Source organism: Bufo bufo, chromosome 1 (genome assembly GCF_905171765.1).
Source record: "Bufo bufo chromosome 1, aBufBuf1.1, whole genome shotgun sequence".
Lineage (NCBI taxonomy): Eukaryota > Metazoa > Chordata > Amphibia > Anura > Bufonidae > Bufo > Bufo bufo.
In genome coordinates this window covers 87051427-87075537 of record NC_053389.1, presented here as the reverse complement: position 1 = coordinate 87075537, position 24111 = coordinate 87051427, and the positions used below count along the sequence as shown (strand labels likewise).

General features: G+C 44.5%; 1 protein-coding gene across 1 annotated transcript in view; it reads left to right on the top strand.

Moving 5' to 3' along the window:
• Positions 1 to 24111, top strand: part of ANKK1 (ankyrin repeat and kinase domain containing 1) — a 164921-nt gene that overhangs the window by 59446 nt on the left and 81364 nt on the right. Inside the window, exon 2 of the mRNA XM_040426855.1 lies at positions 2346 to 2640. Coding sequence (XP_040282789.1) covers positions 2346 to 2640 — 295 coding nt within the window. The remainder of the gene's footprint in view (positions 1 to 2345; positions 2641 to 24111) is intronic.

Below are 24111 nucleotides of genomic sequence, written 5' to 3'. Positions count from 1 at the left end.
GGCTAGAAGACGGGAGGAGGAGCTAGCAGGCGGGAGACAGTTAGGAAGATAGATGGGGCGGAGACTCCTCCACTGCCGGCCCCCCTTCTCACTGGCCCCATAGCAGCTGCATGGTCTGCCTATATGGTAGGTACGCCACTGTCCATGACGATACAATTCAAAAATGACTGAAAAAGTATGGCTTATTTGGAAGAGTTGCCAGGAGAAAGACTCTTCTTTCTAAAAAGAACATGGCAGCTTATTCAAAGTTGCATCTGAACAAACCAGTTGACTTCTGGGACAATGTTCTTTTGATAGACTAGACCAAATGGAGATGCTTTTGCATAACGCACAGCACCACGTTTTGGGAAAACCAAACACAGCATAACAGCACAAACTCCTCATACCAACTGTCAAGCACGATGGTGGAGGAGTGATGATTTCGGCTTGTTTTGAAGCCACAGGACCTGGACACCCTGCAGTCATTGAGTCAACTATGAACCCCTCTGTATACCAAAGTATTGTAGACTCAAACACGAGGCCATTTATTCAACAGCTAAAGCTTGGCCAAAACTGGGTCGTGCAATGAGACAATGTTCACAAGTAGAATATTCTCGTTTATTGATAGCAAGCAGAGATGTTGAAAATGTCAAGGACTTGAAAAACTCACAGATTATTAGAAAGCCGCAGAATGTATGAACATCCAGCTACATCACTATCTACGTGTTTTTAGTTTGAGTCCTGCACTGCCTTCTCTGGCCCCCGTGACAATGATGAGAGTTTGTCCTAGATATGGATGACCAAGGCTTGGCTAGCAAGATAGATAATACAATATTGTACTGCTGATGTCTGGTCTAGGCTGACTGGTTTTATGGAGATCATGCTGTCACTGGCTTCTGCCTAGTTGTTTCAGTACAACTGACTTGCTTTCACCTTAAACAAGCCTCATGATTGCTTTTTATCGCCAACCTGCACTGCCACATCATTGCTCCTTCTCAGTACCTCACGAGAGCCCTGCCTTCAACCTTAGAAACCAACCGACAATGAGGACATCCCACCTACCATCAGGCAGGAGGCACCAAATCAAGAAGTGCCCTGAGAAGTAGAAAGGGTGCACCCCTTCCTTTAATGCACAACTCAGGGAGTGCCAGAGCGAGGACTGCCACTATCACCGCCATCGTTGCCATCACAACCACCACCACCACTCTCATCTTCTCACTCTCCCCTCCTGGGTTAGCTGCATAAGGAGCAGATATATATAAGTCAAGGAGGGTGTACTTTGTTTATCATCTCATCTTACTCTCCCATTATTCTACAGGTACAATTACCTTTCAAGTACCTAATTATATTGCTACTAGATATGGTTGGTGATATTAATACATTTCCAATATACTATGTGCTTGGAAGGAAGATGATATGAAGCATTGTGTTTGTGGCATATAATATGACTGAGAAGTAGGAAATAGGATAGAACTGGTCAATGCAATATCAGTTAGGAAAATAATTACATGTTCATCTGTGATTTGCCAACTGTATCACTTTTTTGTTTCAATAGACTATTTTCTTTACAAAATAGAAAATGTCACACTTTATTATTTCTTAAAATATTTTTTCTCTTTTCTATTGTTATAATATTCAGTTGGGCTGTATAGAGACTGTCACCATTCATATTCCTTTACCTATCTCAGATTAGCACACTAGGGAAAATTTCATAGGGCAGCAATTAACCTACCAGTGGGTTTTGGAGTCAGACAAACATGAGGAAAGCATACTAACTCCACGCCAGTGTCCTTGTTTGGAATTGTACTCAGGAACCCAGTGCTGTGGGTGACAATGCCAATCTCTGAGTCATGCTGCCTCCTCAATGCTGTGTGTAGGACACGTTTTCTCCAACTGTTTGAAAAGCACAGAAAATCACACCTTTTTGATTGACATTGCAAAGAAAGGTAATTGTTCTACTCTATTATAAGGCTGGGAACAGATAGCATGGGATGCTGCATTGACAATAGGGGTTAAACACATTTCTATGCACGATGACCTCTGTATAAGTCACAGAGCACGCCCACAACACTCCAGACTTCTGTAGTAGTACATGCTATGGCAGAAATATCTAGCATTAATGGGGACACGTGAGGATATCTTGACTTGCCATTGAGATACAGCTGTAACCTTCCTCAATATGACAATGGATAGAAATATGGTCCTTTGTATACTGTAGTTTATGCCACCACCACCATTCTTATAAATCCATGTGAAAGATAAAAACTGCCATCATACATGTATACATAGATGCAGGATTAAATAACGAATATTAAATATATGTTAATAAAAATACTGATTAAGCTTTTGTTTGCTCATTCACGCAGCAAAACCTGTAAGAACTTAATGGAAGAAGCATCCAAGATGGAGAAGATAAAATTCAGATACATTGTCCAAATTTATGGAATTTGTATAAATCCTCTGGGAATTGTGATGGAGTATATGGAGAATGGATCCCTAGAGAAGCTGATTCCCACACATACCCTCAGCTGGCTGCTAAAGTTCAGATTCATTCATGAGATAGCCCTAGGAATGAACTTTCTCCATATTATGAGTCCTCCACTTCTCCACTTGGACCTAAAACCTGGGAACATTCTTCTGGATGAGCATCTGCATGTGAAGGTAAGTTGAGTATTAGAGCTCAGTGAATACTGAAGGACGTTGTGAAGCCTCATGCATACTCCGTTTATTGGGAACCCCAATGCACAGTTGCCGCAGATGGATGAAGACCTATTCAACTTGCATGGGCCCATAATCCGTCCACACCGCAAAAAAAAATAATTCTGTTATTTTGCGGTGCGGAGGCACGGAGAGAAACCCCACCGAAGCCTTCCTTAGTGCTTCCCTGGGGTTCCGTTCCTCCCTTCTGCACTGCTCCTTCTGGATTGGGTCCACATCCATGATACAGAACGCACACGGCCCGTGTCCTTATATTGCGGACCCAGAGTTTGCGGGCCGCAATAAGGGCACGGTCGGCACACTTTTGTGTGCATGAGGCCTAAATCAGATGTAGCAGAGCTAAAAGGCGGGAGAACACATTGCTGCTCCTGCCCGTGACCCCCGGAGGATTACTAACTCCTGGCATAGTACATGGGTGCCCTGTAACAATGTGCTGTGCCAGGATTAGCAGAGCGGGCTCCTGCCGGTGCCTGCTTCACTAAGGCTAGTTTCACACTAACGGCAGCCTTCTCCGGCAGGCTGTTCCGGTGGGTGAACAGCCTGCCGGATCTGTGCTGCCGCTAGTAAACACGTGCCGCCGGAGGTTCACTCCGGCCCCATTGACTATAATGGGGGCGGGCCGGAGTTCCGGAGGCAGCACGGCAAAGATGCAGAGAGGCAGCCAGAATAAAACTACGACATGTCAGCAATGCAGCAATGTGCTCCTGCTCGTACAACATTCTCTGCGGCCCCATTCATAAAGTGTACACTACGTCAGCGGTGTGCAGAAAAGGGAATTTAAGGCGCGCAGGGAAAGCTGCGCTTTAGAGAGGGAAAACTCTATTAAAAATTCAAAATCCATTAATAAAGTATATAAAAAAAAGTATTATTAGGACATTTAGATCTTTTACAAAAACTTAATTAAAAGTTTAGTTAATCTTCAAAGTAAACAATGGTAAAAAAAAAATGTCAATTGACTTTTGAGGAGATGAGACGGTGCCATGTGTTATCACAGTTCCTTTTAGTTTTGCTACATTCATAGTTTTAATGAAACATTTCCAGCATTTTGTCTACAGCTCCTATGCAGACTCTGCTTGTACTGTCATATGCTGCTGATTTACACACGCAATTCAGCTGTGCAAAATCTGCTGCCCTTACGCCACATGTAGCCATACCCTTACTAACATATACGGAAGATATCCGTAAGACGTAAGGGATGGATGTAAGGAAGTAAGATGGCAGGATCAGACGACATTACAAGCTGCAAACACAACCATGGAAATCTATAGATTTGCATAAGACCTGTAAATGCAAAGTTGCTTCATGTTTTAATTGTGCTGTTGATGCTTTGGAGCATTTAAAGAAATTGGTTGTAAAAGTGTAATTTTAACGGGGTTGTGCCATGAAAAATATTCTCCATTATCGAAAGCAGTACCTGGATCTGAATAGATTTGTCATTGCATGCAATTAAAATATGAGTACAGTCAGTGAGTTATTCAATAAATTGCACCGCTCATAGCTGATCGCGGCATCTGACAGCAATATTACAGTATAAAAAATAAAAAAATAACAAAATCATACTTACCTTCATCCATTTGACCGAGAAGAGCGTCTGCCGCCATCTTGATTGTAGATGCAGCGTGAAATCCCACGTGGCCCCGCATGTTGGCCGGTGTGGTGACTAGTGTTGATCAAGCACTAAAGTGCTCGGGTGTTCGGGTCTACCGAGCACAATGGAAGTCAATGGGAGAACCCGAGCATTAAACCAGGCACCACCTGCTCTGAAGAGGGGAGGGTGTCTGGTTCACAGGAAAAGGTCAGAAATTGATGGAAACACCACTGAAATGGTTCGGGAACAGCATGGGGAGGATGTCTGGATGCATCTTGGACTCCCAGGTCGCTGCTGGGAACAATGTTGTCCGAATAGTACGCCACTTTTACAGACTGACAATAATACGCACAAAACCAAAGATACAATCGATTTTAGAGGAAACGTTGTTAGGAAACATTCTTTCCTGTATATTTATTTGTATATAAAGTGCAAGTGCTGTAAAAAAATTACAAGGAAGAGGCAGTCCGATACAACCTGTATATCACATAATGGAGGACCTCATTCACATTGTGGTACAATTGTTCAGGTAATGGGACTCCTACACTTATAAAGCCTATGCACTAAGTGAAAGGGCTGCCAAAAATTACAAGGAACCGGCACTCCAATACACCCTTTATTACACATAAAGTAGGGCATTATACACCCTTGAAAGATTATGATTGATGGCCTGCTGGTGACCCTCAAAAACATTTGGAGCAAGGGCCTGCTGCTGATCTGACCCTCTAAAACATTAGGGGTGAGGGTCTGATGCTGAACTGACCCTCTAAAACATTAGGGGTGAGGGTCTGCTGCTGAACTGACCCTCTAAAACATTAGGGGTGAGGGTCTGCTGCTGAACTGACCCACTAAAACATTAGGAGCGAGGGCAGCCTAATTAGGATGTTGATAAGATGGAGGAGGAGGAGGAGGACGAGATAAGGAAGCCTAAAGCCTATGCACTAAGTGAAAGGGCTGCCAAAAATTACAAGGAACCGGCACTCCAAAAACCCTTTGTTACTAGGGCCGTCTTTAATATTGATTGGACCCTGGGCAAGAATTTACTTGGGCCCCCTGGATCCCGCCTTCCCACACCCTAGCATGCAATCACGCCCTCCACCACAACACACAACACACATCCCCCTTCTCCAACTACACAGCACCCTTACTCAGATAAAACAATTAATATATATAATATAGCAGGATAAATACACACACTCCTCAGTACACACTACAGCTATATACATATGATTGATACAGTAACACAGGACAAATACACACTCCTCAGTACACACAGGACAGCTATATACATATGATACAGTCCACACAGGACAGCTATACACACTTCTCAGTACACACAGGACAGCTACACACACTTCTCAGTCCTCACAGGACAGCTATACACATATAATACAGTCCACACAGGACAGCTATATAAATATGATACAGTCCACACAGGACAGCTATATACATATGATACAGTACACACAGGACAGCTATATACATATGATACAGTACACACAGGACAGCTATATACATATGATACAGTACACACAGGACATACACACACTCCTGTCCACACAGGACAGCTAAACACACTTCTCAGTACACACAGGACAGCTACACACACTTCTCAGTCCTCACAGGACAGCTATACACATATAATACAGTCCACACAGGACAGCTATATAAATATGATAAAGTATACACAGGACTTATACACACTCCTCAGTACACACAGGACAGCTATACACATATGATACAGTCCACACAGGACAGCTATATAAATATGATAAAGTACACACAGGACATATACACACTCCTCAGTACACACAGGACAGCTATATACATATGATACAGTCCACACATGCAGTGACCAGGAACGGGTACGCAAACACCACTTTAATGCAGTGGCCGGGTCAGGTGGATAATAAATCCTGTATTTGTTGTGACGCCAATTGCAGCGTGAGTAGGGTACGATCCCAGGGCCCTTCCAAGGTGTTATAATGCACGTCCCAGATTTGGAATGCCAGAGTGTTGTAATGGCCTATAATGTCTCCATAGCTTGATGTTAGTTGTGTCACGGTGTCTCCTACTTGGGTATGGCCGGACTCCTGGCTCCTGGCTCACTTGCAATAAATTTGAGTGTAGTGATAGTAGGAGTAATAGAGGAATTTTGCTGATGAAATGATGTCCAGATGAAGTTCAAACGTTTATTTACTTGAAATAACTTTTATCCAAGCGGTGGACCCAGCAGGTTTTGGCAATCATCGGCAGGAATGAATACTTCTGCTTTAAATGTGGAGCTTGCAGGATAAAACGTCTGCTTGGTAGCTCTGTAATTGTGGCAGGGTTAGCTTCTTCAGTTATCTGGTACCTTCTGCCGTGTGGGGACAGACTAGCTCAGGAGGAATTAGCTTCTCCTAGGTCTCTGGACTTATCTCACAGGTCCGCAGGAGATGCTTTCTTCCTGGAACTCTGGAGGTTGTCTGTAGTTTCTGATTTTCTTCATCCAGCTGAGGTGCAGATGCTCAGACTGGGTATATGTCCAAGTCTCAGCCGAGACTAGGTCCTTGCTGTCTTCCCTATGCAGGGGAACTCCATACACACACACACAGACACCCTACCCCTAGCAGGGGGTGGGCTATACTACTCTAACTTCCTTCTCCACCCATGCTGCAGGAGGTGGGACCAGCCCACTTTCTCCACAGAGGGGGAGCTAAGCTGGAATTAACCATTCCAGCTTAAAAATTACATGAACAATTGAGTTTAACATAGTTTTATGTTATTCACATTTGTGTAAGACATGAGCAAAATCACATCAGATGACAGTATAAAGGCTCTTAGGAGATAGTAGCGGGGTAGAGGCGTGTAGTAACACAACTCTGGGGTGTTACATTCCCCCTTACTTTGAGTCAAGCAGCCCTCGGCTTCTGCTTAGGATAAGAGAACTGAGCTCTGGGGTACCCAATTTAATTCAAAGTGCTGCATGTGATACATATAAAAGACACAAAAAGAAAACATATAACGGCTACCCTAAGGTTCCTGCCTGCATGAGTAGGGTGTCTTATTAACAGTTTACCTCTCGGTATACCCAGTGAACCAAAGGTATGCACTAAGCAATCACTACTGACTGACTTTGACGTATTTTGGATCCTAATACCAAAGAAAGCATGGGGGTGCCTTTACTCTGTAATCCGACCATTGTTTAATGAAATGCCTGCAAATGGAAGGGTGGATTTATCCTGTATTACCTTCCCTGCACTAAAGTCGAAATTAAGACTTATAGTATGATCACTATGGTGACTATGGGTAGCTAAATGGCTCTAAGGTGGAGATGCCATACCTTACGCAATGGCACAGAAGGGAAAGTATACGCTTCTCCAAACGTTTGTGGCAATATCACAGGAGGACGGTATAGTAATCCCATAACTCCTGGAAGACATCACAGGATAGGGGTGTAGTAGTCCCATTACCAATCCTGGCACATATAACAAACAGGATCAAGTGGTATATTACTCCCCTAGCCGTTCTCGAAGCAGCTGGGTTACCCTTGTAGTTGCTGGACCTGCCTGGGACTTACCACTTGTCCTACCTGGGTACCCGCGTTATGCCACCAGGAATAGGCCATTAGTATTAAGTGGCCAAAGAGGCAGTCAGTTTAATAACCACAGAGCTGCAAAGCAAAGTGACACCAAAGAAAGGTGCTACTGATCTGGCTAAGTGCAAAGGTTAGTGCAATTTAACAAAAAGTGCATAGATTCATATTGCGGCACCTGGAAAAGAATATACACAATGGGCATTGAACGTTGCATAACCTGTAAACATGGAAGTAAAATTAGTGCAAAAACATTATGCAAATATCAGTGAAATCAATATTATCATAATACCCTCAAACATGACTTGAGTCCTTTTTCTTGAAGTGCTTCAAAGTTGGAATTTTTTGGAAATAAACAAAAGTCACGTGCAACCAACCGGAAACAATTGAGTTAATTGTAATCTATACGGGATGATTGGTAATCCAATTCGAGGTATATTTGTAATCCAAGGAACGGTATGAAATGTTATATAAAAACATAAAATAGCAGCATGATGTGAACCATAGTTCGATGAGGCTCTCCAATAACCTGAGGAAGGGGATAAAACAATGCGCAAACTTTGCCACAAACTCGGATATAAACAGTTGTTGAAGTAGGGGGAGTCCTGACAAAAGTGGCAATCACCTGAGGCTGCAATAAATGGCAGCAGAACAAAACTGGCCAAAAGTCTCTCAGTTTTCAGGACCAGTCCACACTGTGGCTTCCATAATCTCTGGTTTTGCAGTGAAGCAGGCATTTAGAGAAGGACTTGCAGGTCCTCCTCACTGCTAGAGCTACTAAAGCTCATAAGAGGGCGTTCCTGCCTCTGATAGCCAAGCTTTGCAGCTGTTGTAGTGCGCCACTGCCCTCTAGTGGTATCTTTTGGTAGAATGCCTCCTGGTGAATGTTGCTGTGACCTGCTGCAAGCCGGTATCCCTTGCCGGTCCAGAGGCAGGCAGAACCTCTGATTAAAGGAGTTCTGGAAGGCAAGCTGGGGGTGCCTGTGGAAGTTTCCAGGGTAGTATGTATGGTTGAAAGTCAACACAGAATTGTTGATCTGGCCCACCCGTAGTGTTGGGGGTGCAGCCAGGTCAGGGATAAAGGGCTCTGGTTCGGGCTGAGCTTGTTCACTGAACCATAGTTGGCCGTCTGGGCATGCTTGGAGACATCTGACTCGTCCAGCAGAACCTGTTTTTTCCTGCCAGGCCTCTGGGGTAATAGCAGGGGATAGCGGCTTGGCCAGGAGGGGAATCCCTGCAGCAAAGGGGCCTTGTACGGAGAGCATCGGGGTGTACGCCACTTGATCCCCGACATAAAGGTTGTGGCGGGCCTGGGGCAAGTAAGCCCGTTTTATGGAGCGGCAGCCCACAAATAATTCTTCCCCACTGTGGCTGTCCTGAAGGAATCCTATTCCTCTTCCAACGGAAAACCACAGGACAGTCCCGGTGCGCCGGGTGAGTTTGGGATATTAATATACAATGCAAGAGGGAAAGTAAATCCCAAATAAAGTAATGCATTAAGTCACATAAATCTCAATACTCATCTTCTGCCCCCCATGTCTCGATCCACATGGATGCGGCTGTAAAGTAGCTTGCGGCAGCAGCAAGCCACCTTGCTGCCACAAGCTACTTTACAGCCGCATCCGTGTGGATCGAGACATGGGGGGCAAAAGATGAGTATTGAGATTTATGTGACTTAATGCATTAATTTATTGGGATTTACTTTCCCTCTTGCATTGTATGTTCATTTTGTAGGCCAGTAATAAGAGGTGAGCCTGGGTCTGGGTGTGCAGCTACAAACACAGCCCAACACAGGGATCATCACCTCTGGAATTGTAACTGAGCCTACTGTTGATAGGTCCCCTGATGAGTTAGACTGATGTCCAACGAAACACGTTGGAACGTTTAAACAGGACCAATAAAGTACATGTTTTTTTACCAAAAGACCGTTTTACTGGTAACAGGGCTCTCCACCACAGCGTGACGAAGCTGGGCAGTCTCCATTGCTGCGCAGGGACAGGGAGGGCCTTATAGGTTTCCACGGACAACTATGGGAATTGATGTGAATGGTGCCAACGACGCCTTATATCCATTGTAGGGAGAGACTAGTTGCTAGAGAACCCAGTATTAGTCTCCCCCATCCCTAGCTCCTGGTTAACACTGGCGCAGCGAATGGTGTATATCATTTATATTAAGGGATTTATACTATTAAAAGTGATATTTTAAAAAGTATCCATTTGGAATATAATCATTAAAAATACCCAAGAGGAGGCGAAAAGTTCGGTTGCCACAGTTCAGGACACTTATTGCAAATCACTCAATGGTGAAAAAGTACAAAATTGCTATATGTGGTGCCAACAAACCTAAACAGGAGCAAAGGAGTAGGAGGGGAAGGGAGACTGGGTCTCTTTCTCCTATTGATCCATCCCTATATGTTAACACCTCCTAAATTGTCCCTAGGTGTCCCTACGGTGCGCCAGTTTCATCAGAGAAAGGAGCAAGCGAGGGAACTATGTTGGCACACTAAGGGATATACACTGCTCCAAAAAATAAAGGCAACACAAAAATAACACATCCTAGATCTGAATTAATTAAATATTCTTCTGAAATACTTTGTTCTTTACATAGTTGAATGTGCTGACAACAAAATCACACAAAAATAAAAAAATGGAAATCAAATTTTTCAACCCATGGAGGTCTGGATTTGGAGTCACCCTTAAAATTAAAGTGGAAAAACACACTACAAGCTGATCCAACTTTGATGTAATGTCCTTAAAACAAGTCAAAATGAGGCTCAGTAGTGTGAGTGGCCTCCACGTGCCTGTCTGACCTCCCTATAACGCCTGTGCATGCTCCTGATGAGGTGGCGGACGGTCTCCTGAGGGATCTCCTCCCAGACCTGGACTAAAGCATCTGCCAACTCCTGGACAGTCTGTGGTGCAACATGACGTCGGTGGATAGAGCGAGACATGATGTCCCAGATGTGCTCAATTGGATTCAGGTCTGGGGAACGGACGGGCCAGTCCACAGCATCAATGCCTTCGTCTTGCAGGAACTGCTGACACACTCCAGCCACATGAGGTCTAGCATTGTCTTGCATTAGGAGGAACCCAGGGCCAACCGCACCAGCATATGGTCTCACAAGGGGTCTGAGGATCTCATCTCGGTACTTAATGGCAGTCGGGCTACCTCTGGCGAGCACATGGAGGGCTGTGCGGCCCTCCAAAGAAATGCCACCCCACACCATTACTGACCAATGCCAAACCGGTCATGCTGGAGGATGTTGCAGGCAGCAGAACGTTCTCCACGGCGTCTCCAGACTCTGTCACGTCTGTCACATGTGCTCAGTGTGAACCTGCTTTCATCTGTGAAGAGCACAGGACGCCAGTGGCGAATTTACCAATCTTGGTGTTCTCTGGAAAATGGCAAGCGTCCTGCACGGTGTTGGGCTGTAAATACAACCCCCATCTGTGGACATCGGGCCCCCATATCACCCTCATGGAGTCTGTTTCTGACCGTTTGAGCAGACACATGCAAATTTGTGGCCTGCTGGAGGTCATTTTGCAGGGCTCTGGCAGTGCTCCTCCTGTTCCTCCTTGCACAATGGCGGAGGTAGCGGTCCTGCTGCTGGGTTGTTGCCCTCCTACGGCCTCCTCCACGTGTCCTGATGTACTGGCCTGTCTCCTGGTAGCGCCTCCATGCTCTGGACACTACGCTGACAGACACAGCAAACCTTCTTGCCACAGCTCGCATTGATGTGCCATCCTGGATAAGCTGCACTACCTGAGCCACTTGTGTGGGTTGTAGACTCCGTCTCATGCTACCACTAGAGTGAAAGCACCGCCAGCATTCAAAAGTGACCAAAACATCAGCCAGGAAGCATAGGAACTGAGAAGCGGTCTGTGGTCACCACCTACAGAACCACTCCTTTATTGGGGGCGTCTTGCTAATTGCCTATAATTTCCACCTGTTGTCTATCCCATTTGCACAACAGCATGTGAAATTGATTGTCACTCAGTGTTGCTTCCTAAATGGACAGTTTGATTTCACAGAAGTGTGATTGACTTGGAGTTACATTGTGTTGTTTAAGTGTTCCCTTTATTTTTTTGAGCAGTGTACCATAAATGAGCCCACGATGGCAAGCAAAATACAGCTATATCCCAAAAACACACTGCCTGACGCGTTTAATTGGCCTAGGGCCAATTCATCAGGGGACTTGAATAGATCAAGTACAGGAATACAAAGTAGTCAATATATAAAGTTCACAAAGCAAAATAGTCAAGAAATAAAGTGCAAACAGCAGCCAAAACTTAGCTTAGCAGCAGTGGCAGAGGCTCCATCTGATCAGACTAATGTAACTAGTGTTTCATCCTTATAGCACAGCCCTCTAGTTTCTTTGAAGCTGATAATCGTCCAGCTTTCTCACCTAAACCTGCCACTAATGGGGTCATTTATCAAACTGGTGTAAAGTAGAACTGGCTTAGTTGACCTTAGCAACCAATCAGATTCCTCCTTTCATTTTCAAAAGGAGCTGTTAAAAATGAAAGGTGGAATCTGATTGGTTGCTATGGGCAACTAAGCCAGTTCTACTCTACACCACTTTGATAAATGACTCCATAAATGTCTAAGGGTTCGGCTACACAGCGATCTTGGTTGCACAACAGCTGTCGCTCCCAAGGATTGTGGTGTAGAGGTGCTAGCATAGACATAAATAGGGTTGGAGCACGATTCTCATATTTGCCACAACCATGACCCTAGAATCACAAAAAGGGTCGCAGTCTTGGATTTTTTTTAACAATTCTGGGGCTGCTGCGAACATATGAGTCTTGCTGAGACCCCATTCATTTCCATGGATGCCCCGCTACACTGTGATCCTTTGGCGAGATAGCTGTCATGCAACCAAGATCGGCATGTAGCCGAACAATAAAGGACAATAATTCAGTATCCATTTGCCTCATAGAAACCTATGGCGATTGTTACAATACCTGTTAGTATGCCCCAAGTGCAATGTGATTTGCTATTTTGTTGTCAGCCCTATACCATATCTGTAAGTGCTCGTTCCTGGAATCATTTCCACTGAGCAGCTTTCTCTTTTGCAATCATTTTCTAAATGTGCTTTATTCTCACTGATGAAGGTCATTAAAGTCTATAACGCTGACAGGTAATGTACTATGCATTTCCAAAGCTTTAATTAACATGCTTGTCCTTCAGGCGATGTCATGGACTCTGAATTGTAATTGTGCTCATACTTTCAATTCCACTATTCCAGGTATGAGCAAGTACTGTGCACTACAGCGATAGGGTGACCTAGAAACCACTCTTCTGCGTCACACAATAGTTTTCATATTCCTGTTTGTACATTCATACGTTATATTTATATTATATAAATATATATTGATCATTGTGCCTTTAAATATACAAAGATAGATATGATTCGGTCTTATGTGGATAGGCTACAGCCAATACATGGGGTTCTCTAGGCTTCCTTCACATATATTTTCTTTTAGGCTTTTCATTTGAATTTTTTTCTGTAAAACTATGCTATGTGTTTTTTTTATACATTTTTTTAAATCAGTTTTTCATGTCCTATACATAACAAGTCACGGAAAATATTGCACTAACACAATAGATGCAAACATAATATATAGACTAAGCCCTCACTCTAATAATAAAACCTGAGACTCTTGGCCAATATATTTTGATCAAAACCCATCTGTGCCCACCTACCTGTGCCAAGGTGGTCTCAGTCAGGCAGGTCCTACTCTAAAAATAGCTATGCCGTATGTATGGGCATCTATGTTCAGGAGAGCAGACCCTGCACATATAGTGTGCTGCTCTCAGATTTTATCTCTCATTGGTTGCTCATGCACACAGAGCTAACTAGGAGCAGCACACTACAGTCAGGTCCATAAATATTGGGACATCGACACAATTCTAACATTTTTGGCTCTATACACCACCACAATGGATTTGAAATGAAATTAACAAGATGTCCTTTAACTGCAGACTGTCAGCTTAACCACTCATGCACACGACCGTTTTGTGGGTCCGCATCTGAGCCGCTGTTTTTGCACCCATTCACTTCAATGGGGCCGCAAATGATGCGGACAGCACTCCGTGTGCTGTCCGCATCCTTTGCTCCGTTCCATGGCCCCGCAAAAAAATATAGCATGTCCTATTCTTGTCTGTTTTGCGGACAAGAATAGGCATTTCTACAATGTGCCGCCCGTTCCGTAAATTGCGGAAGGCACACAGACGGCTTCCGTTTTTTGCGGATCCGCGGTTTGCGGATTGCAAAATACGGAACAGTCGTGTGCATGAGGCCTTAATTTGAGGGTATTTACATCCAAATCAGGTGAACGGTGTATGAATTACAACAGTTTGCATATGTGCCTCCTACTTGTTAAGGGACCAAAAGTAATGGGTCAGAATAATAATCATAAATCAAACTTTCAATTTCAATACTTGGTTGCAAATCCTTTGCAGTCAATTACAGACCGAAGTCTGGAACGCATAGACATCACCAGACGCTGGCTTTCACCCCTGGTAATGCTCTGCCAGGCCTCTACTGCAACTGTTCCTGCTTGTTCTTTGGGCAATTTCCCTTCAGTTTTGTCTTAAGGAAGTGAAATGCATGCTCAATCAGATTCAGGTCAAGTGATTGACTTGGCCATTGCATAACATTCCACTTCTTTCCCTTAAAAAACTCTTTGGTTGCTTTTGCAGTATGCTTCGGGTCATTGTCCATCTGCACTGTGAAGCGCCGTCCAATGAGTTCTAAAGCATTTGGCTGAATATGAGCAGATAATATTCTTCAGAATTCATCCTGCTGCTTTTGTCAGCAGTCACATCATCAATAGATACAAGAGAACCAGTTCCATAGGCAGCCATACATGCCCACGCCATGACACTACCACCACCATGCTTCACTGATGAAGTGGTATGCTTAGGATCATGAGCAGTTCCTTTCGTTCTCCATACTCTTCTCTTCCCATTACTCTGGTACAAGTTGATCTTGGTCTCATCAGTCCATAGGATGTTGTTCCAGAACTGTGAAGGCTTTTTAGATGTCGTTTGGCAAACTCAAATCTGGCCTTCCTGCTTTTGAGGCTCACCAATGGTTTACATCTTGTGGTAAACCCTCTGTATTCACTCTGGTGAAGTCTTCTCTTGATTGTTGACTTTGACACACACACACCTACCTCCTGGAGAGTGTTCTTGATCTGGCCAACTGTTGTGAAGGGTGTTTTCTTCACCAGGGAAAGAATTCTTCGGTCATCCACCACAGTTCTTTTCCGTGGTCTTCCGGGTCTTTTGGTGTTACTGTGCTCACCGGTGCGTTCCTTCTTTTTTCTTTTTTTTTTGGGTTTTAAACATAGATAGCGACATGACAGGCTTATTGGTGAAGGACACACGTGTGTGTCAAACACTTCACCTTACAATCGGTTTTGTGGCAAATACATTATAGAATACTGATAGAAATTGTGAAAATCATAGTAGTAACAAAAACATAAACATGTGGATTACAGAGCTATACTTCCCAAGTGTCTACATTGTATGGATTGTGGTACCCAATAGATTCAGGGTCGATGAGGAAGTGTTCTAAAGTACCGCCAAGGTTTCATAAGAAGTTGAAGCTACAGTAGGAATGGTTTTCCCAGGCCGACATTTCTTCGAACCTGTATCTTTCCAAATTGCTGGCCCTGGAAATGTTGCCATTTAGGCTTGTGGACACTGAGGCTTTCCGCATCCTGATCGTTACTCAGTCCCCAGTGGCCACTATTTTTCCCGGTGTGCCGTCCCCGCCTTACACCAGCATGTATCCCGTAACATCACCCGTGCCGCAGTTATTGGGATGGTCCACTTAACAACACATGGACAAGTGCTTTTGGCCAGGGACACTACATTTCCCTGACGGCACATTGAGTGAACGTTGTCGAGGCCGGGACATACCCTGGGATGGCACAGGTGCTACCGACGTCAAGCATTGCGGGCCCTACTTCCATCAGGATTTCCGCCACCACCTACATTAGTGGCTGCAACCCCCCCTTCTCCTCGCTCACCTCCTCCTCCACCTCTGAATTCTCATTTTGCAGCACCAGTCAGCATCAGTCAGTAGCTGGAAGCAGTGTAGAACTGCAGTGGGGAAGCGGCAACAGGCCGTGCTGAAACTAATTTACTTAGGGGACAAACAGCACACCGCCACAGAGCTGTGGCAGGGTATAAGGGACCAGACTGAGCTGTGGCTCTTGCTACTCAACCTACAACCAGGCATAGTTGTGTCTGATAATGGCTGTAACTTAGTGGTGGCTTTGGAACTCGGCAAGCTCACACACATACCATGTCTAGCCCACGTGTTCAACTTAGTGGTTCAGCAGTTTCTCAAAACCTTCCCTAATTTGCCTGAGCTACTGGTGAAGGTGTGCCGCGTGTGTGCCCATTTCCAAAAGTCATCTACAGATGCCGCCGGTCTGGCAATGCTGCAGCAGCACTTGCAATTGCCAGCTCACTGACTGTGGTGCGATGTGAGCAAGCACTGGTAGTCCACGTTCTACATGTTGGCCAGGCTTTGTAAACAGCAGAGGGCAGTAGTGGAATACCAGATGCAACATGGTCATTGCCTTTCCAGTCAGCTTCCGCTCTTCACAACCAAGGAGTGGGCATGGATGTCTGACCTCTGTGAGGTTTTACGCAACTTTAAGGAATCAACACAGATGGTGAGCGATGATAATGCTATTATCAGCGTAACCATCCCACTTCTGTGTCTACTCAAACGCTCGCTGAGGCCAGTTATAGGCTGTAGCGGCACAAGTGGCCCTGTCCATACACCAGCCTGAAATAAACAGGCCAGGGACCATAAAATCACTGAAGGGAGCCAGGGTGCCAAAAGGGAAAGGCGGGAAGCAGGTGAGTGCCTTTCTTTCATTAGGACCCACATACTCCTGTGCTATTTAAAAAGGGCCCTAATCTTGGTAAACCTTGTAACAGTGTACTTAAACTGTCGAAAAACTTTATTAAAATCCATTCTAAATGAATTTTTGCTATATACAAGTCATGTGAAAAAATTAGGACACCCTTTGAAAGCATGTGGTTTTTTGTAACATTTTTAATAAATGGTTATTTCATCTCCGTTTCAACAATACAGAGAGATTAAAGTAATCCAACTAAACAAAGAAAACTGAAGAAAAGTCTTTTCAAGATCTTCTGTAAATGTCATTCTACAAAAATGCCTATTCTAACTGAGGAAAAAGATAGGACACCCTCACATGTATTCCCTCTTAAATTGGCTCAGATCTCACACAGGTATATCACACCAGGTGCACATAATTAGTAGATCGTTACTCTGCATGTTGAATGAGGCTTGCCCTATTTAAACCTCAGACATTTAGTTTGGTGTGCTCCTGACTGTTGAAGTGAGAGTGAGCACCATGGTGAGAGCAAAAGAGCTGTCAGAGGACTTCAGAAAAAAGATTGTAGCAGCCTATGAGTCTGGGAAGGGATTTAAAAAGATCTCAAAAGATTTTGAAATCAGCCATTCCACTGTCCGGAAGATAGTCTACAAGTGGAGGGCTTTCAAAACAACTGCCAACATGCCCAGGACTGGTCGCCCCAGCAAGTTCACCCCAAGAGCAGACCGCAAGATGCTAAAAGAGGTATCCAAAAACCCTAAAGTGTCATCTCGAGAACTACAGCAGGCTCTGGCTACTGTTGATGTAGAAGTACATGCCTCTACAATCAGAAAGAGACTGTACAAGTTTAACTTGCATGGGAGGTGTGCAAGGAGGAAACCTTTGCTTTCCAAGAGAAACATCGAGGCCAGACTGACATTTGCCAGCGATAAAATTTGACAAAGACCAGGACTTCTGGAATAATGTTCTTTGGACAGATGAGTCCAAAATTGAATTATTTGGACACAACAGCAGAGGACATGTTTGGCGTAAACCAAACACAGCATTCCAAGAAAAGAACCTCATACCAACTGTGAAGCATGGAGGTGGAAGTGTCATGGTTTGGGGCTGCTTTGCTGCAGCAGGACCTGGTCAGCTCACCATCATAGAATCCACGATGAATTCTACTGTGTATCAGAAGGTGCTTGAAGAAGATGTGAGACCATCAGTTAGAAAATTAAAGCTGAAGCGGAACTGGACCATGCAACATGACAATGACCCAAAACATACTAGTAAATCAACCAAAGATTGGCTGAAAAAGAAGAAATGGAGAGTCCTGGAATGGCCAAGTCAAAGTCCAGATTTGAATCCCATTGAGATGCTGTGGGGTGACTTGAAAAGGGCTGTACGTGCAAGAAACCCCTCAAACATCTCACAGCTGAAAAAGTTCTGCATTGAGGAGTGGGGTAAAATTTCCTCAGACCGATGTCGAAGACTGGTAGATGGCTACAAGAACCGTCTCACTGCAGTTATTTCAGCCAAAGGAGGTAACACTCGCTATTAGGGGCAAGGGTGTCCTATCTTTTTCCTCAGTTAGAATAGGCATTTTTGTAGAATGACATTTACAGAAGATCTTGAAAAGACTTTTCTTCAGTTTTCTTTGTTTAGTCGGATTACTTTAATCTCTCTGTATTGTTGAAACGGAGATGAAATAACCATTTATTAAAAATGTTACAAAAAACCACATGCTTTCAAAGGGTGTCCTAATTTTTTCACAAGACTGTAGTTGTTTTTATTCTTACGAAATAGGTACCTGGTACCTAGAGTGCTTTGGGTTCCATAAGCTTGGCTCTACTAAAAGTATTGCATACCGGATCGGTACAGGATAGGTCAAGCACAGGCAGGGGTTCTGCATAGCACATTGCTGTTCCTGCCTGCGCCCACTCTGCTAAAGCCTGACATACAGTAGCACATCAGATGAACTATGATAGACTTTACTAGAGCGGGCACAGGCAGAAACAGCGATGTGTGCACTTTCCTGTAAATTGCTTACTGTGGCCCCCCAGTGGAATCTGTACACCAGAACACCGCTGATATGTCATCAGTATACGAGTGTATGGATTCCAGGGTTTTATAGACACCTAAAGTTCAGGTTCCTATTAGGAAACTAAAACAGTAAAATAAGTAAAGTATATTGCAAGAAAACATTTTAGGGCATTTAGAATAGATTCTAATATAGGTATTCATAGATTTAGGCACACTATAAAGTATACAACCTTGTATGGATCTTATATGGGCTTCTTTTTTTGTGGGATAAGTTGTGTTTTTTAATGACACTATTTTGGGGAACATAAAACAGAGCTCATTTACTATTTTGGCTGCACCGGAATTATATTTTGAGTCCAAGCGTGGCACAATTCTGCAGCACAGTGTTTAATTTCACTTTAAATGCGCCGGAAATAATTTTCCCTGTGTCCTGCTTTCCCACATGAAAGTAGACGAGCCAGTTTGATGTACAGTAGTTCCTTAAGTTACAATATTAATTGGCTCTGGGATGGCCATTGTAACTGGAGTCCATATTTCATAACTCTGTGGAAAACTAGTAATTGGTTCCAAAGTCCCAAAACATCATCCCAACATAACAGAAAATGGAGATGGAAGAAAAAAAAGCGGATAATACAAGTCCTTACATTTAATAGGAAAATATGCTGGAAGCTGTAAATCACTATCTATGATGAGGACAGGAGGTTCCTCAGCGTCCTGTATAGCACACAGTGTACCAGAGAAATAAAATGGAGCCGCCATCGGCAGACATCCAAAGGAGCAGCTCCTCCTGGCACACACAGGGAGTAGTAAAGGACATGCAGGAACTATCAAATAGTTGATATTGGTGTTCTACCTGAGAGATGGCCATATTCATTAGTTGGATCTGAGTAAGAAAAATTGTACATTAGGTCTACATTTGGTGTTATTTGGGCTAAAAGCGTTTATTGTCATATTTCTAGAGAAAAATATTCACAGTTCACTTTTCTGTTAGTTACTTAGAAATTGTTTAGTGGCCAATTTCAAATCCTTTAGTTGCCCATCTCCGTAAAAAAGAAAAATATACACTGCTCAAAAAAATAAAGGGAACACTTAAACAACACAATTTAACTCCAAGTCAATCACACTTCTGTGAAATCAAACTGTCCACTTAGGAAGCAACACTGAGTGACAATCAATTTCACATGCTGTTGTGCAAATGGGATAGACAACAGGTGGAAATTATAGGCAATTAGCAAGACACCCCCAATAAAGGAGTGGTTCTGCAGGTGGTGAACACAGAACACTTCTCAGTTCCTATGCTTCTTGGCTGATGTTTTGGTCACTTTTGAATGCTGGCGGTGCTTTCACTCTAGTAGTAGCATGAGACGGAGTCTACAACCCACACAAGTGGCTCAGGTAGTGCAGCTTATCCAGGATGGCACATCAATGCGAGCTGTGGCAAGAAGGTTTGCTGTGTCTGTCAGCGTAGTGTCCAGAGCATGGAGGCGCTACCAGAAAACAGGCCAGTACATCAGGAGACGTGGAGGATGCCGTAGGAGGGCAACAACCCCTCAGCAGGACCGCTACCTCCGCCTTTGTGCAAGGAGGAACAGGAGGAGCACTGCCAGAGCCCTGCAAAATGACCTCCAGCAGGCCACAAATGTGCATGTGTCTGCTCAAACGGTCAGAAACAGACTCCATGAGGGTGATATGAGGGCCCGACGTCCACAGGTGGGGGTTGTGCTTACAGCTAAACACCGTGCAGGACGTTTGGCATTTGCCAGAGAACATCAAGATTGGCAAATATGCCACTGGCGCCCTGTGCTCTTCACAGATGAAAGCAGGTTCACACTGAGCACATGTGACAGACGTGACAGAGTCTGGAGATGCCGTGGAGAACGTTCTGCTGCCTGCAACATCCTCCAGCATGACCGGTTTGGCATTGGGTCAGTAATGGTGTGGGGTGGCATTTCTTTGGAGGGCCGCACAGCCCTCCATGTGCTCGCCAGAGGTAGCCTGACTGCCATTAGTTACCGAGATGAGATCCTCAGACCCCTTGTGAGACCATATGCTGGTGCGGTTGGCCCTGGGTTCCTCCTAATGCAAGACAATGCTAGACCTCATGTGACTGGAGTGTGTCAGCAGTTCCTGCAAGACGAAGGCATTGATGCTATGGACTGGTCCGCCCGTTCCCCAGACCTGAATCCAATTGAGCACATCTGGGACATCATGTCTCGCTCTATCCACCAACGTCACGTTGCACCACAGACTGTCCAGGAGTTGGCAGATGCTTTAGTCCAGGTCTGGGAGGAGATCTCTCAGGAGACCGTCTGCCACCTCATCAGGAGCATGCACAGGTGTTGTAGGGAGGTCATACAGGCACGTGGAGGCCACACACACTACTGAGCCTCATTTTGACTTGTTTTAAGGACATTACATCAAAGTTGGGTCAGCCTGTAGTGTGTTTTTCTACTTTAATTTTGAGTGTGACTCCAAATCCAGACCTCCATGGGTTAAAAAATTTGATTTCCATTTTTTTATTTTTGTGTGATTTTGTTGTCAGCACATTCAACTATGTAAAGAACAAAGTATTTCAGAAAAATATTTAATTAATTCAGATCTAGGATGTGTTATTTTTGTGTTCCCTTTATTTTTTTGAGCAGTGTATTTGGTGCTTTTAGGGGTGTTTTAATTTGCTTTTAATTTATTTAGTTCAGCAAAAAGTATGTCAGACAGAGAAGTGCCAGGTCCTGCACAGGGAAGTGTCAGAGGCGTAAATGATTCTGGCGCAGGCACATGTCGTAGCATAGTAAGGGGGTGTGGCAGCAGGGGTTTCTTCCCGAGGCCTCAGGTCCACATGTCAGCTAGCGGACGTGTCTTGATCAGCAACCCAGCAGTTCTTGATTGGTTAACTTGATCTTCGACTTCGTCGCAAGTGACAGCAGCCTGAGTCTAGAGTCACTGATGAGCAGTTTTCTTCACCCGCATAGTGAAGAAGCTACTCACCAGCAGCAGCCGGTAGACCTGGAGCAGGACCTGAACCAGCAGGTGGTGGCATACCTTGACAGCACCCTGCCACCCATCATAGAAGATCCGCTGGACTACTGGGAAGCCAAACTGGATTTGTGGCCGCAACTGGCCAAGTTTGCCCTGGAAAAGATGTCCTGCCTGGCCAGTAGTGTGGCATCAGAGCAGGTGTTTAGTGCGGCGGGGGCCATAGTTACCTTAAGAAGAACTCGCCTGTCCACCCAAAATCTGTAGAGACTTACTTTTGTCAAGATGAATCAGGCGTGGGTATTTTGGGGGGCGGAGCCTGCACCGGAGCTAGATGGCAGCTTGAAGTGCAGCTCTGCTGTGTAAAAAGCCCTCACAGCCTTATTTAATCAGCAAACTGGACCCAGAATGGTCAAGATAGGTGGCCCAAGACCCGTGGACTCGCAGGGACACAACAAGGAAGCAATTCCTAACGAATCTATGGATAAATTTATAAAGAAAGCCGCTCAAGCTCATGTGGCTAAAGAATCCAAGATGGCGCCCGCATGCCGAGAGCGGCGGGGAACAGTGTGAAGAATGCAGCTGCCTCTGAGAAGGTAAGGGAGATCTCCCCTGGGACTGATACCCTGCCAATATCCAGATCGTTCCTAAAAGACGCTCTGAATTTAGCGCTGGAACCCCTTAGATCCGATCTTGCTTCTATTAAAGAAGACATGCGCCACATAGGAAGGAGGGTGGAGGTGTTAAGGGACACACAATCGGCGATTAAATTGCATCAGAATAATACCTCCTTTACTCTGTCCCAGCACCAGAAGCACCTGAACTCCCTGTATACACTCCTGGAGGACCAGGAGAACAGGGGAAGACGCAACAACCTGCGATTTAGGGGCATACCTGAAACAGTGGGCACAGATGATATACATGAAACTGTAACAAACATATGCATGCAGCTGCTAGGCCCAGATTCATCCCATGAAATAATCATTGAGAGGGCACACAGAGCACTGCGCCCTAAGCCCCAACCTACAGAGCCACCAAGGGATGTGATCTGCAAATTTCTACATTATCATGTTAAGGACGCTATACTGAATAAGGCAAGGAATGCCCCACAAATAAGCGTGGATGATTGTCCTATTTCAATATTTCAGGACTTGGCACAAACCAGGAGAGCTCTGAAACCACTAACTGAGTGGCTACGTAATAATAAAGTGATGTATAAGTGGCTATTTCCCTTTGGTTTGTCCTTTCTCTTCAACGGTCAGATATTCTCCATCCCATCTTTTCAAGATCTGACCAAAGCATTTGATATCCTGCAAATTAACCATCTCCACATTGAAAACTGGGACATTATTCAAGGAAATATCTCAGCAGCCAATCTTCCTCCAATTGTTCCGTGGGAGACACCTCGCCCAGTCAAGACCCAAAGATCAAGAAGAGGCCGTAATTCCGCCAAGACGCCTTCCTCTCACTGAAGATTAAGGGACTCCCTATATAATGCATCCTGGATCATCCACTATATAAGTATTAGTGCCCTCTGCACATTTATTCACCCATTAAGTATTTCTATCAAGGACATTTTGTTTCTGGAATTATACTTAGCCGTAATATCATAAATGTAATGCTACTCTCTCCACCTGTACTTGTACCTATCAGGGATCCAAGATATAGATCCTTATGAGGGTGACACACTACGTCACAATATGTTGTGTACTCCCCCCCTCCTATCATACCATTTGAGCATAATCGCTCTAATTTTAGAGGTTAACGAAATCATTCGTTGCTATGTTTTTCATTTATGTTATATGTTCTCTGTTTTGATGACAGGTATTTTCCAGTATCTAGGACTCATTCCAGTGGGGGAGGGTGTCTTCTCTGGAACCCGGATGCTCCACCAAGGGAGGCTAAGTACCTTCATTTTACCCCCACACAGGATTTGTCAAAGCACACTGCGGGCAGATATTCCTCTGTTAGATGGCTGATCTATGTGTAGCTTCCTTCAATGTAAAGGGATTCCATGCCCCAGCTAAACGTAGCCAGATCTTTTCCCACATGAAGAATGAAAAATGCTCAGTCCTGATGCTTCAGGAAACTCATTTTAAATTTAATAAATACCCTAACCTCTCCAGATCCTTATTTCCGCAGTGGTATCATTGTGGTTCCGACTCGGCAGCATCTAGAGGTGTGAGCATCGGGTTCCGGAGGGGACATCCTTTTACATATGTGTCGCACATTCAAGATGTAGAGGGTAGATACATCCTATTGAAAGGAACTATTGCCAATCAACTGTACACCTTTGCTAATGTATATGCCCCCAATGTTAATCAGGTATCGTGGTGAGTAGAAATGCTCTCCCTTTTAGAGAC